Below are 15,236 nucleotides of genomic sequence, written 5' to 3'. Positions count from 1 at the left end.
TGCCCACCGCAGTATATTAACCCCTGGCAATAAATAACGTTGTTGCTGTACCGGTGTGTCACTTCGGCAGCCCAGATGACGATACAACATTCACTCCCAACGCTAACTGTCGTGCAAGAGGGAACACTGCAGCCCACGGTAGACGCTAAACCCCAATGCTTTGAAAAACTCAGCCCCATTGTCTTGGACTTGTAGGGCGAAGCCACCTATTCCAACACCGTGGGTGAAGCCCTTTACGGAAAAGTATCGGGCTTGCAGCTCCTCTTCTCCACGCACACCGCAAAGTGTGGCTATCCATATCGTACTTGGCTCGGTTCGACTTCAAACGGCAGAGGACTACCCCGAGAATTATCGCTGATCATATCTTTGGCAATTTCCTGCTTCAAAGTTCTGTACGTTTGCAGTGAGCATCCCTATTTTGCACAGGCCCCTCCGCGTTTCTTTAACCCTTTTCTTGGCCGATGATTCTTCTTCGCTTGGTCTCCTGCTGTTGTCCAAGTATTTACTTGACAGTTTTCTGGTTCGCTTCCTCCTGTAGCCCCCGTTTCTCTCAGTCGGTCTTCTCTCTTGCTTACCTGCACTCGAATGATGTCCATCCCATGTCACCCTGAGGCCCCTCATTTGGTCGTCTATAGACCCTTTCGCTGTTCATACACACAGCTGCCGGACGGCTTCCGGTTTTGTGCGCCGGCGTTGCCTAGTAGCATTGGCGAGGAACCCGCGCCTTAGCGAGTAGCCCGCACATTTTCAACACTTTTCTCCCTGTGTGTGGCCAAAAATTTTAAATAAATATTCCTCTAAGCTGCACACGCAACATCACAAGAGATAGGGCTTCACTTTAAGCGCCTTCCTTTTACCTGAAAGCGGAAAAAGAGCCTTTCCTTATTTTGGCACTACATAAAATATCCGCTTTCTGCTTCGGCGTTCGAGAGTGATAATTGAAGTGACCGGAAGTTTCTTGGGTGCAACACGTGCTGCTTCTATCGCAATATTGAAACCGACCGAAAAGGCGAATTCCCGTGAGCTCCCAAAGCAACCATACTTATTGCCGCGTTGCTTAATTTCAAACTTTTCTCGCACATCTGATCTCATGCACGAGAGCGCATTGCTGAACGTCAGACCGGGAACCATGACCCCTTTCCAAGTCGCTCTCATCACGTCGTACCTACGTCGTACCAGTGCCTTATTTTTCATTACAGCTGCATGCCTGTTGGCTTCAGTCGTTACGTGTCTTTCGTGTTGTCTAGGGTACTGAGACCCGTTGTTTGTCCACATGCCGAGATATTTGTATTTATCCACTACCTTCCCGCGTGACCTCCTGTATCAGGCCTGTTCTCACCGCCTTCGTTGTCATTAAAAATCACGACTGGCAGTTTGTAGTTTTCTGAACTTTAAACCTAACCCGACTCCCTCTTCACCGCAAATGTATATCAATCCCTGCATATCTTCCCTGTTGTCGGCCACTAATACTCTTATCATCCGCGTACATCAGTGCTGGTAATGAGTGTTCTGTGCCTTGCTTCACAAAAGAAAGGTTGAAGCCAAGTCCACTCCTCTCTAATTTGGCCTCTAGTCCTTGTAGGTACAGCAAAGGTGACAGAGGGTGTGCCGTGCCTTGTCTAAATCCCAGTTGTGTCTATATTCATTTTATAACTACCTTGTTACATTTATAGATAACCTTTAAAAGATTGGTTACCCCGCGTCATTTCGGAGTGGCACTGCACCGCTGTGCACCACTGCGTACTTCGCAGACAAAGCGGCCTCACGATGGTCGCCTACAGTTGACCCCGCTGCCGCCTCGCCTCCCGTCTTCTTTTCACTTGCGCCACACGTGGAAAGGGAAACTGCGTGGTGGCGCGCAACTCTTTCCGGTGTTCGTGAACCTCCACTATGCCTCCACTGGTTTCTCTCGTTGACGGCGACAGACTCTTCAGCGTGTGTCTTCACTGTGTCTCAAAATGGCTCTTGGGTGCATTCACGTGGCGTAAAATAAAAGTCTCGATTTAGTCTGGATTGCACCCTTGTAAGCGAGATTCCCACGACGCGGTGCGAGTATTCTTCGGGGGGGGGCCCCTTGTCTAAACATGTCGCGACAGATGGCGTCCCCCGCAGCCGAGGGGCCTCCGGGCGGTTCGATGCGGGCCGGCCTTGACCCCAGCCGCCACGGTCGGTCCCTTGCCCGCGGCCCCTCCTCCCTCCCTACGACGATTGTTTCTGTGCGCGCCTCGTCCCTGCTGGTGGCATTGATGAACCGTGCGGTACATCGTACCCTGGCGATACTTTGAACCGCTCGTTAGACTCTCTGTTGGCCAGCGAAAGCTTTTATTTCACGGCCTCCCCTTTTGGGCTACACCTAGATTTAGCTGGTGCCCGAGTTTCCGTCCACTAGTGATTGGCGCTCGGAAACCGAAATTCCCCGAATCTAGCCGAGGTGAGCACTCTCGAATGACGTGTTGGCGCCCCTCCCAAAGTCGGCGAAGGGCCGCTTCTTGCTGGCGTCGCACCTGATAACTCGCGCGTGTAGTCCTCAGTCAAACCGTTTTTGCACACATTTATTCTTTGCCGAAAACAAAACATTAAAAGAGCTATCAGTTTCTGCTGGACCAACGTTTTCGTCCCGCGCACCGATGCAAGTGCACCACTCCCGGAGGTCGGTGCGTGTGAAATGCGGGTTGGTCGCGTGTCACGGCCCAGGCAGCAGCCGGGTTCGTCTTCCGGCCGCGCCTGTGCGGTCGCGATTTCTCGGTGCCGTAGCGCTGCTTGCAGATTATTTCGAGCACGGTACCCTCGTCTGCTCCACTGGCTCTTCCCAAAGCGGGCCGTTTGCGTAGGATTCATTCCTTTCGCCCTTGCCGAGCAAATTTTAGTGGGCCGAAACTGCATGGCACTTCATTCGTTGGCGTATCGCAAAGTGCTTCTCTTTCCCGAATCGGGTTGCGTGCCCAAGGGCGCTGTCGGGGGGACATTTCTCGTGGGTTGCTCCGAAGAGTCGCGTGTGAAGTTGGTACGCAAGTCTGCCGACTCGAATGTTTATATAAAAAAAAAATCACGTAAAGATCCACCTTGAAGGCGAGCCAGGGCCGCGTTTCTTTTCCCGTTCCTGTCTGCCGCCGCAAAATGTAGGTCACGCCTCGAGCAGAAAAGTTCGCTCCCGGGGAAGTGTGTGGCCGCAAACAGAGGCGCCTGTGGGGGATTGCCTTTGTGTCATCCCTGCGCTCCGAGGGAAACTGGGTCGCCTTTCTCTCCGAGGGAAGGGCACCCCCCGTGTACCGAGCGATTAGAAGTGTGTGTGTATGGCCGAATACGTGTGGTGACTCGCCGTTCGTTCTCCGTTGCAGCTGCGCGCGGTGAGGTGCTGCCGGAGTCGTCGAGCAGCATGGCCATTCCCCGCCTGCCCACTCCGCCTCCGCAGAGCGAAGTCAACACGCCCGTGGCCGAGAGCTGGTGCTACACGCAGGTGAGCCCTCGTTCGTGTTATGTCTCGCTAGTTATTACCGGTTGGTGCCTTATTTGAAAGGGACCCAGTGTTGTTCCTGCTAGTACAATTGGGGATTCCCTTCTCGCCGAAATCGCGCGTAGAAGGAACGGATGAAGAACCGCTAGACGTTGACGAATGCGCGCTTGCCGATCAAGGAATGGCTCGTGTGGCAAATGGGCATGTGGCTGACCTCGACTGTCGCGGCGGATTGTGATGTCACGTGAGTGCCGGCTGACCGTACGTTGCACGAATTTAAAAAATGACGCATAGAGTGTTGACGTGCGCGTTTTAATAATTAGTTTTTGTAGTGGGAAATGGGAGCTGCAAGGTTTTTCTGTCAAAGGACAGTGAAGCCATTTGCATGCCACACATGTGCCTTGCAGCTGGCAAACTCAAAGGGGTGTTCGATTGTCTTGTTACTTTCAGATTGTTACTATGAAAGGCAGACACACACACACAAATCGCCGAGTTACTTTTCCATTAGCTTTGCCTTTCAAACAAAGCGAGTTGTCAAATGTGCAGACTACTTGGTGTGTTGACCCTGTGGCAGTGGCGTATCATATAGGAAAATAATCAGCCTTGTGCAAACGTACACATATTGCAAAACAAGTTACTCAGACCACGTTAATGTAACGCGGGAGCAAGCTTAATTTACACAACTGGTTCAGACAGCGTGGCTTTTGAAGAATCGCGCATTGTCTTTTTGTACATGACTGTGTGGTACTCGCACGGATCCATGTATCATATCGTGGTTCAAACATTCACAGAAAAAAAAAGAAAAAAAATGTTTCTTACATTATTACGTTGCTTTGTTCTCTGGCAATTTTTTTAGAAGATATGATTGTGTCGCCTCCACAGGTTTTAATTGCATAGAATTCATCTGCATATCTGCAGACATCGTGTTCACAGATGCCGAAACTCGGTCGCAAAGACACATGCAGTTTCAAGTCCTGGAAAAATGTCTCGAAAGCGCTCGCTTGGCTGAGAACACCGCCCCAGCTGTTGTATCAGTTTTTCTGTGTGTTTTATTGCATGCCCCGGCGTTAGGTTTCACATTTTTCTCGCAGTAATTTTAGTGCTTCTGTTCTCTACAAAACAAGATGACGTTAATTGCTGAACCTTCTTGCTGTCAAATTGTATCTTCATGCAATATCGTAGCAGCGGTGCTGTGAGACCCGTACTTACAATTTTAGATAACCAGCTCGTTTAATTTTGCTTGCAATTCATTACCCCTGAGCCACATCAACTAGTGTGTGGACAGTTGAGGTGTGTGAGTCGATGCCGCGTTGAGTCGGATGACATTGATGGTGTAGGCCACGTCGTTGAGTGCGCTGTTGAAACAGTTGACAATGCTGATTTTGACTTTCTGCCATTTCTTTGGCAAACGAGTGTGATATATACCGACAAAGCTCCCCATGAAGTGAAGATTACTGTTTGCAGCGCAGCGGCAGATCTGACCAGTATTCGTGCAAAGCAGGGTACGACTACATATTCACTGACGGCTGTTTAGAAGAAATCTGTATTTGCTCCAAGTATCAGTATCTCCTGTGGCAGAAAACTGAATTCTGTCAAATCACCCAGATTATTTGTGGAGGCGGACATAAGCTGCACGATAAACCACAATGTAGTTAGTCAATTAAAACGCCCTCATTTAATTAATATTTCCCGACCCAGCTAGGTTTATACTGCAAAGTCTAAACCACGCTGTAATTAGCAGAAACGTGTTCTTAGCGCCGTTTTCTTGGAATACGCAGTGAAAACTACCAACCTCTTGCTGTTGTCTGAACATCACAACCTTTACGGTAATGCTGCTGCTTAGACGGGTGTTTGCCTATCCTAAGCTTTATTATCCAAACTTGCTGAAGATTGATTAACTTTGCATAGTAATGAAAACTTACACAGTCTGTCTTGCGAGATTTGCTTTCCGAAGCGGAGAAATGACCGGCGGTCCTCGGCGGCGGCGGAGCATACGAGCGTCCTTGCCATGACGTCACAGAGCCGCGATTGTAGCGACGCCAGTGTTCGTTCACGGTGCTAATAGGGGGGTACAACTTTAGAGGTCTCCTCAAAGGTGGATGCGCACAAGCCAGCACCAATGGGCGCGCACTCGAGACTTGAGCTGGAGAACATTCTTGAGTGCATGAGCGGGACTATTTCTTTAGTTGCGGAGGCCACTGACGTAGCCAGGAAGGAGGCGGGGGTACCCCCCGCCACCGAAATTTTTCAATTTTGCACGTGTATATATACACGCACACATACATACGCACGCACGTACGTGCACAAAGGGTGGTCGACCCTCCCCCGAAAAAAAAAAATTCTGGTTACGCCACCTGCGGAGGCTGCCGTGCTTCGGTAGCCGAACCGTTTGCGGGGCGTCAAATGACATTCTCGGTCAAGCCGCAGGATGCGGTCATATTCGACGCGCACGTCAGCTGTGTGCTACTCGGCCCGTTGCGTGATGGACTGAGCGAGCAGGAGAGTCTCGGAATTTGTACTATAGACTTAACATCGTGGTTTAGCGCTAAAAAAGGCAGACACATGTGAGAGACATGTCTCTTTTTAGCGCTAAACCAACTCGCTCAACAAGTTATTATACTAGACCCTCGCCCGAGCCCTACACGTGACTGCCGTATCTCTCAGCTTATCGCGCATTCGGGCGTGACGCAAGCGCTAAACTCGTTTCCGGTAAAGCGTGGAGAAAAACTTTTTCTCTTATGTCGCAGTGATACGGCATGGAAACGGGATCGTGACCCGGCGTCGGCCGAGGCGAGTCCGTCTTTCGGTCGGGGCATTTTGTCCCGATGATCCGGTAGTTTCGCGTATCCGGACCACGCGAACGGAAGTAGTTTGGGACGTTGTTTCCACCTGGAAACCAGGTCGTGCCCACGAACTGCGGTCGCCTTGCTTGGGTCGTGCCCGGCACCGTTACGCTGAGCGCCGGGTCGCTGGTTCGATTCCTGGTCGCATTACGATAGTGACGGAATTCCGAGACCCGTGTGCGAAGAAGCCAAGGGCGTGGCAGAAAAAAATTGCTTGCGGAAGGAACAGCGCTCGAAGCTGTCGGGTCACGCGTGTCTCACCACGCTGTGCTACAATGGAGAGAGAAGCCTCTCTCGTTCGCAAGTGCGGTGGAAGAAGCGGGTCACCCTCGCACAAAAGGTTCGCGTCCCGACGCCCCTCGTTGTTGGGGCGGCCAGGTCACGCGGTCCTCTGTTGTGCGTGTGTGAACGGCGGCCTCCCCGAAGAGGCGGCGGGCACTTGGTCTGCGAAACGGCTGTCGCGTCGAGAGGTGCGGTTGAGACCACGAAACGGCGTTCGCTGCAGGCACTTTGCCGCTTGTTGTGGCGAAAACGTCCGGCAAGTCGGAAAAAGCTGGCCAAATGTTGCGCAACACTGAGGTCTATTTTTTTCCATCTGGCGACCAGGCGGTCACACGACCTTGTGGTCTCCTGAAATAGGTCAGCCGGACGAGGTGTCTTCCTTTTTTCGCCGCTTTCTCTTGTCCTTGAACAACGGCCTTCCGATCGGGCCTGGCCGCGAGAGCTGTGCGCCCGATTTTTGGGCCCTCCGATCGATGTTGGCTTCGCGAGAGCTTGTACGCTTTGATTTGAAGCCGACTGTAACTGGTAGCTGCATTTCATCGGCGCACTGCGAGGCACCTCGCTTCGTGCGTCACTTGGAGGTGACCCGATAATACGGAAATCGCGCGAACGTTGTACGTTACGGGCTCTCATTTCGAAAGGTAACCAACTCGCCAGTGTATATAAATAGTTCGCGCACATTCCGGCGCAGTATCGCTCAAACACTGCCGTGGCAGTTGGTCGTTGTTGTCAGAAGAAGCGATATCGGGCGTTGTCCCCTTCCGCGCTGCACTGGCTAGGCCCTCGTTTACACGAGGGGGTAAAGTTTGGGTGCACCGGAAAGCCGCAGTTTGAGCGCGCCTGAGCGGGCGCTCGCGTCATGCGGTGCGGCCGACGAGAAGGCGTGTGTCGGGGCGATGAAAAACGGCCTCTTTGACTGCAAGGTCGCGAACCCCGGAGGAGCATAAATCTCACGCGGGAGGGGGAATCCCGGCGCCGGGACTTTCTTGTTGGCTGGTGGGAGAAGTCCCGGCGGTGAGCGAGGCACCGTCAGCTGGTGTCATCCTGTGAGGCATGCTCAAGGACACCACCCGTAGGGGGATCAGGAACAAAGGCAGTCTCTGCCTTTTCTGCAAATTTCCAAGGCCAGCTGACTTCACCAGGGGTGTGTGTTGGTGCTCTTTCATCCAAGCAACCAGGGCAGCCCTAGTAGGCAGTGATAACTACTCAACTTCAGCATTACTATCAGCCTTATGATGGCTCACGTTGATACCCACAGATACTTCAACACACTAGCGTTCATACGCCAGCTTAATTTTTATTGATCAGAGGCGTGCTGACCCTCCTCACCCCCCAAAATTTTTCAGAGGAAGTTCTTGATAAATATATCTCCTTTGAGTCATATCTTTCTATGAAAATGTCTTTACTGGATTGCAATCACTGATAACTCATATGTGAAGGTACGAGATAAAAATGTGTGTCATAGAGCACTGATTGCGCGAGATATTGCCGTTTAAGCGCGTTGACATCCTGATAGAAAAAGCTAATTATACGCTAGTGGACTCGTGAGTCGACTCACTGACCCACCCAGACTTGGATTGAGCCGCGAGTCTGAGTCAGTTCGAGTGAGTTATACTTAGGTGAGCTTGAGTCAGAGTGAGCGCGGTTGAGAAAAATTTTAGTGATTCTGAGTCCGGTTGAGGAAAATTTTGGTGAGTTGAGTCCGAGTGAGCCCTAAGGGCAAAATATATTCCATGGGTGAGTCTGAGTGAGCTCCACATTTTTTTCCTGCCTATGGTAGGCACAGGGTTCTTGAGATTATTGCCTTCAATTCTCATGAACATTTTGATTGAAATGAATGGTGTCTAGGGTGATATGGTGGGTATACGGAACTTCTTGCCGGTATACCTGTATGCATATGTTGAGGCCAGGTGACTCCATTTACACATTTTTGCATAGTCTGTTTAGATCTCCTCTAAACAGCATAATGGACTGCCATACATACATGCACACAGTGCAGCTACTTTTCTTTTATGTATTTTTTTCTTCAGCCATTTCTGCTTTAAATTAGAGGCAATACTTTCACTTTTACTTTGCGAAGTTATGGAAGCTCTCCCAGACTACAAGGTACCTGTGGCACCTTCATAAGCCTCCGGGAAATTTGTTTAAACTGCAGTCTGACAATGTTCTACTGATGCACCTACAAAAAGGAGCACTGCACGTGTGATGTACTGTATGTAATAAACACGTCAGAGGCATTCAAAAAAAGGGCAATTGATATAGTTGATAAAGCTTGCAAGTTAATTTGTCTGGTACATTACTGTATCACTCATGCTATCACTTTTGTAGTCATATTAATGACAAGACTATTATTTAAAGAAAACATTCACGTGACATAGGATGTTGGATAGCAGCTCTTTGTGTACATTCAAGTTCACCAAACAGTACAAACTGCCAACTTATGGTGTTTGTGTAAAATACCAATCCCCAAGCTTGCAAAGCACTCCCACAGAAGAAGAGGGGGCATAGAAGAATTATGGTCCTCTCTGAAAATGTCTGGGATCAGTGTTTATAAACACAGCACAGGCTGCTGCCCTTTTCGTATGTAATCGCACTCTGCCTTACACGTGGTGGCTGTGTTCCATCTTATGGCTAGCAGCACTGTTGGGCCAAACAGTGTGTGAGACCCTTTTTTTTATGGACCACATGTGCCTTCTGGCATAGCATGAAACTGTACTATTTTCGGCTTGGCTGTGTGCTGCGTGGGACAGCAAAGGCCTGCATATTGTAGCTGAACATATTCAGAAAGAGTGTGGTGTGGTACTTTGGTTCAAACTGTCAGCCTTTCTTATATCATGCCATGCCATCAACCAGCACCTATTGCGTGACATAGGAGCATATGCCACTGCTTGCAAGGGATGTGCTCAGAAGCCTTTTCTCTTTTTTGTTGCTCAGGTGAAAGTGATCAAGTTTTCCTACATGTGGACCATCAACAACTTCAGCTTCTGCCGCGAAGAGATGGGAGAGGTGCTCAAAAGCTCGACATTTTCTGCGGGGGCCAATGACAAGCTGAAGTGGTACGCCTGCACCATTCCTTTGTTTGTTCATGTGGAAGTAGACGCACAGTTTGCATGCACACAACCAAAAATGTCGAGTGTGAAACACTGCAAGTACAAAGATGTGCGAAGCGACACTAGATTGTAGTTCTAGGCTGTGTTATTTCATAGATCAGTTCACAGGTAAACCAGTTTGTTCCTTATGAAGCACATGAAGTGGTAGATGATCAGTATGAATGAAATGGGGAATATATTGCCACACGCACTCCTTTTTTCTATGTCTTATGTTACCGCCCCCCTTACACGTGTTACCACTGCCTTGTGCAAACCGCGCCAGAATGTCTAAGAATGTTCCGGATTATTTTAGGATCATCTGTTAGGCTTGACCCCAACCCCAGCCGCAAAGAAGGCAACACTGAAGACAGTTCGGATCGTCGAACTGGCCGCCAGCAGAAGGGACTACAGCCAGAGTATGGACTCCTTCTCAAAAACACCAGGCAGCCCAAGACCGTCACATTGACCACCGAGACAATGACAGCCCCTCTGTCGCCTACAACGGTCGTGATGCAGCAGCCAAGGGAGCCACCGACATTAGACTGAGCTGTTCGGGTTTCTGCGCTCAAGCCTAACAGATCATCCTAAAATAATCTGGTGCATTCCCAGACATTCTGGCACAATTTGTTCAAGGCAGTAGTAACACGTGTAAGCAGGCGGTAACATAAAACATAGAAAGGAGTGCATGTGGCATAGGAAATATCACAACACCCAGAAACACGTCTTGTGTCAGAGCTCCACAAGTTCAGCAAGTGCAGTGGTGTACTTCCTCAAAATTTTTTTAAATAACTCGTACATTGCAGAAAAAAATATTTGACCTGTGGCATGAAACATGTTTTACATTCGGGCTGTGGTTGTAGTCGCAATTGAATTTATGATCGCAATTTAAGAAAATGATTTCGTGTGTTTACCTTGTGTGATAACGTGCCCTTTTGTGTAATCTCGGGTAGGCCTTGAGGGAAATAATATTGATCTTCTGTAGATTATCGAGTGCCTGTGGTGTACGAGTGTTACTTGTGACGAATGATGCCAACACCTACTAGGTGCCTAAGGGTGAATCCGAAGGGGCTGGACGAGGAGAGCAAGGACTACCTGTCCCTGTACCTGCTGCTAGTGTCCTGCAACAAGAGTGAGGTCCGTGCCAAGTTCAAGTTTTCCATCCTCAACGCCAAGCGGGAAGAGACCAAGGCCATGGGTGAGACATGCTTCCTCATTTCATGTTGCTCATGGAAAAGTGCACAGCAGGCCAGTCACTGACTGCAGTGTTGCCTTCTTAGCACTAAGCTCTCTCTTTGAAGGACAATAAAGTGAAAGAATGAACCGGCTTAGGTTGATAGTCAATTGTACTCTGAAAACACTGTTCGTAAGTTCACCACCAAAGGTTTATTAATAGGAGAAAATCAAGGTCAAAGTTTCATTTATAAATTTTGCGCCGAAGTCTTCGTGCGTGATGCCACGGATTTTAAAGCGCACTTTTCCTATTTGGCGACAATGGCTCAAAGAAATTTCTTGAAGCTTGGCATATAAGTCTATGGCCACCTCAAAGGACAATGTACTTCATGTTTGCCGATTGAGAACTACATGTGACCTAGTGGATGCCGTCAAAATGTTTGATGTCGCGGTGTTTTCTGTGGGAATTTCAAAGTTCCGTCGCATTTTCTTTTTGTGCGTTTTCTCGCTTGCCAAGAGTCTTCTTGCAGCAAGCGTTGTGCTTTTGAAATTCTGAAGCAGTAATTTACTAATATGAGAAAAATGTTTTTTTTTCTCTTTAGTGTCCCTTTGTGTGGAGCATTAAGAAAAAACAACATATTACATGCATTCTTTTGCATTAAAAGAATTGAAATGTCACTTGCCTAACATGAAAATCTTTTAATATTGTGGTGCCATCTCAAAAACGACCTATCCTATAAGTGTTAATGAAAAATTTGTAAACAGGGTTTGTGTGCTAGAGCCAACATTTCGAGAAGTGGACTTGTCAGTTGCAGCCTCGAAGACGTCCACTTGTCGAAATGTCCGCTCCAACACACAAACACTGTTTATGAATTTTTCCTCGCAAGCTTCCATATTCCCCTGACTCCTGCTTTTTTTTTATAAGCGTTAAGTAATCTCCATGCAAAGATATCAGGGCCACTTGCAGAGCATCCTTTTAAAAGATTTCAACCTGCATATCGCCAAATAGCCACGTGTTAAAAGCCCGACATTACTGCGAGATGTAACATTTTATGTACTGCTCTTTTGTTGATTTTGTGCGATTGAAAGTGTTGTAATAACGTTTTTTTTACTAAATATATTGCATATATATTGGAACGTGTAGTGTTAGTACCTTGGCACATTTTCAGTGGTTCTGTGATAAGCTTTGGGGAAAAAATCTCCAGGCCCTCATGGTACCATAATCTGTTTGTGCAGAGAGTCAAAGGGCGTACCGCTTTGTTCAAGGCAAGGATTGGGGCTTCAAGAAGTTTATTCGAAGAGACTTCTTGCTCGACGAGGCCAACGGACTCCTTCCCGACGACAAGCTTACTCTCTACTGCGAGGTGTGCATCGTCTGTTGCATGACCCAATTTTTATCACCCTGCTGCTGACACAATTATCGTGGAGCTGACATCTGTTGCAGTTGTTGGAAATAATCATAGGTCAATGGAAACATGAATTACTGCTACAAAATACATATTGGGCTACCTTTCTCTTGAGCTGAAGGGGGGACGCGGGGATCAAATCGCGAAAAATGGCAAAAAAATCGATTTTCTGAAAATCACATTTTCAGTTTCTGTAGCCCTTTTTCTATCTAATTCCAAAATATCTTCGCTGAAAACCACGTAGAAGTGCTATTAAAAATTGTTGCGCCCGCTGAGGTGGCGAAAATTATCGCGGAAATCGCAAAAAAGAAAGCGTTTTTCAAAAAATTATAGCTCCGTAACGGCACGACCGAGCACCACCATCTAGGGCTCGTCTGAAAGAGCATTTCTCCGTCTTCAAATTCCCCGCCTCAGCTGGCTCCTCCATTTAAAAACAAGCGCACAAAAAGCAAACGTTTAAAGTTCGTTTCAAGGTCCCCGATTGGCCGCGGCCGCCATGATGCTCCAGCGTGCCTCGCCATTGGTCCGATGGTCGCTCCCGGTGTGCGTCGTCTGCGGCTTCCGCGTTGCGGGGTCACGGCTGTCGAAAATCACGCGAATTACTGAAGCGTTTGCACTCGTTTTGTGTTCGCTGGTCGACGATAATTACGCGTTAGCAGCTGCACCCGGAAGCTCGTTCCTCAGACCGTGCAACAGACTGCGATAGCCCGACGCGCTCTTCGCGAACATCGCAGAAGCACGTCTCGGTCCTCGTCGGACCCGCGGTTAGAAGTTCTGCCCGTCGGCATCTCGGACCTCGTGACGAAGACCACCGTGGGACGACTTTTCGTGCTCGTGATCGAACATGACTAACTTTGAAACATCGGGCACCGCGGCAGCGCACACCGCGACCGTGCTTACTGCTCGGAGTCGTGGCTAGGCCTAACTACGTTCACGGCGCCGACGAATTCGAACTTTGCGGGGAAGAACATCGTGCTAGCAGACATGCGAAAGCGAACAATCCGCAATGCGCTTTGTTGCAAGCAACTAATGATATCGCCCGTTGGCAGCTCGGAATCGCTGATCGGCATTTGACGCATCCGCAGCTGCGCCGCGGACCCCACGGCTACGGCCGCTCGATCTCCCCAAGTTCGTCGCACAGCGGTCGCTCGAAGCACCGCGACAATTTCGCGCGTCGGCGCCCCAAAATGCGAGGCCAAGCATATTGCACGCCGATGTTTCATCGCTGCGTCCTGGCATATTGCGCATCGCCACCAAATGCCGCCACCCAGCATATCGGGCACCGACTTCCCGAAACCCGCGGCCGAGCACTTCGCGGGGAAATAAGCACTCAGTGGTGATGTTTTTTAGGCGCGCTTCAAGCCGTGCATGGTATCGCAGCAAGCTTTTGTGAATGCACTGAAATAATGAAAGCCTCGCCAATTACCATTACCACGACCGGGTGAATGATGAAGCGTATCAAGGCGGGGGTGACAAATGAACTTGTGTAAAGGAGTGGACGAATTTTTATCTGCCAAACTCGCTTCATTAAATACTACTCAGAAATTTCTGTGCCACCAATGTCTTGGCCATAACTGCCACAGCACACCTAAATTTGCATGCCACAGACTTGTAATATGCAAGTCTGGCCATTAAACCTGAAGGCTCACCCTTCGAAGAGCTGACAAAAATAACCAATAAAGAAAAAGGAAAGCACGTAGTGCAGAAAAATGAAAGATCAAGGACATAAGAAAACCCCTGCAAGCAAAGACACTAAATATTACAGCCCCAGGGCATTTTGATTTACGTGTAGTGGCTTTGCAACTTTAGGGCCCGTTTTCTCAGAAGTGCGTTTTGACCCGACTGTCCCGCTTGCAGAAAGCGTAGCACGACTATGGCTTGATGGATTTTCATGAGGTCTGTTGCATTGTATTCCCTAGTCAATTCTCTATGCTATGACATTCCTATATTTTTTAATTACTCTCTCGTTTTTTTACTCTTTAGCTAATTTGACATGACAATAACGAATGCATTATGCAAGCATGGATGTAATGTTCCGCGTAAAAAAAAATCTGGGTAATAAAAATATTTGGAGAATGTCATAGCATGAACCATTCCTATGGCTAAAATATAAGGGCAACTTTGGGCTTTTACCATGTTTTGTTGTCATGCCAGGCTTTCTGCAAGTTTGGTATAACACTGATGCAAGTAAAAATTTATAATGTCAAAACTGCTGGAGCTATCTTAATGAAACTTTGTAAATAGTCATTCAGTGCACTTCCCAATAAGCATGCCAAATTTCATTGTTCTACGACAAAAAATAAAGAATTTCAGCCTCGATCCCCACCTCCCCCCTGAAGTGTAACACTTTCTGCGCTCATCCGATATGTTAAACATAACTTAAAAGGAGATTTCTTCTGCTGCAGCCCACATTCACCTCGTGCATTTTGTTGTCGCATTACAATTGTTAAATTAATGTGTTTACTCGCATAATGATCATACTTTTTCTTTAAAAAATGCCACGCAGAATCTCCTTTCAGAGTTGTCTAAGTGGTGCTTAAGCATTGCGTTTTGTTGTAGGTAGCGGCCATCTCTGGAACGCTGTTTTCGGGCAGTGTCGTCATGGCGTCTTTCATCTTCTCTCGAGCACTCGTCAGTGTCCTGAACGGCCCCATGGCTGCGCATCCCGTGACCACTTAAATGCGTGTTTGGCATCAAAATTTTGCAAATATAGAATTTTCGTCATGTGTATAGTCCTACAGGTGGCTTTTATTCCACTTCCACAAAATTCAACAAATCCTTCATAGAAAGTATTGCCTTTCTACATTTGCTTTGCACCATGGGTACCATGCATTCATGTTGGTCAGATATATTAATATTTTGCAAGCATGGGTGTATAGCCTAGGGGTAAAGACACTTGCTCCTGCAGCGTGGGGTCCAGCTTCAAACCCAAGGGAAAAAGATTTGCTTTTATGCATTTATTTTTTTTATGGTGGCAATCGTTCTACGTGAC

General features: G+C 48.3%; 1 protein-coding gene across 4 annotated transcripts in view; it reads left to right on the top strand.

Annotated features, from left to right (window-relative positions):
* Positions 1 to 15,236, top strand: part of LOC119394510 (protein roadkill) — a 253,116-nt gene that overhangs the window by 221,943 nt on the left and 15,937 nt on the right. For all 4 annotated transcript variants that reach the window (XM_037661823.2, XM_037661821.2, XM_037661818.2 and 1 more), the window contains 4 exons: positions 3,339 to 3,457; positions 9,514 to 9,635; positions 10,712 to 10,863; positions 12,075 to 12,202. In XM_037661823.2, the coding sequence (XP_037517751.1) occupies positions 3,377 to 3,457; positions 9,514 to 9,635; positions 10,712 to 10,863; positions 12,075 to 12,202 (483 nt within the window). In that variant the 5' untranslated portion in view covers positions 3,339 to 3,376. The remainder of the gene's footprint in view (positions 1 to 3,338; positions 3,458 to 9,513; positions 9,636 to 10,711; positions 10,864 to 12,074; positions 12,203 to 15,236) is intronic.

The sequence above is a fragment of the Rhipicephalus sanguineus genome, chromosome 5 (assembly GCF_013339695.2).
Source record: "Rhipicephalus sanguineus isolate Rsan-2018 chromosome 5, BIME_Rsan_1.4, whole genome shotgun sequence".
Taxonomy (NCBI): Eukaryota; Metazoa; Arthropoda; class Arachnida; order Ixodida; family Ixodidae; genus Rhipicephalus; species Rhipicephalus sanguineus.
Note: the sequence above shows the minus strand (reverse complement) of the source record. Positions and strands in the feature narration are given on the sequence as shown.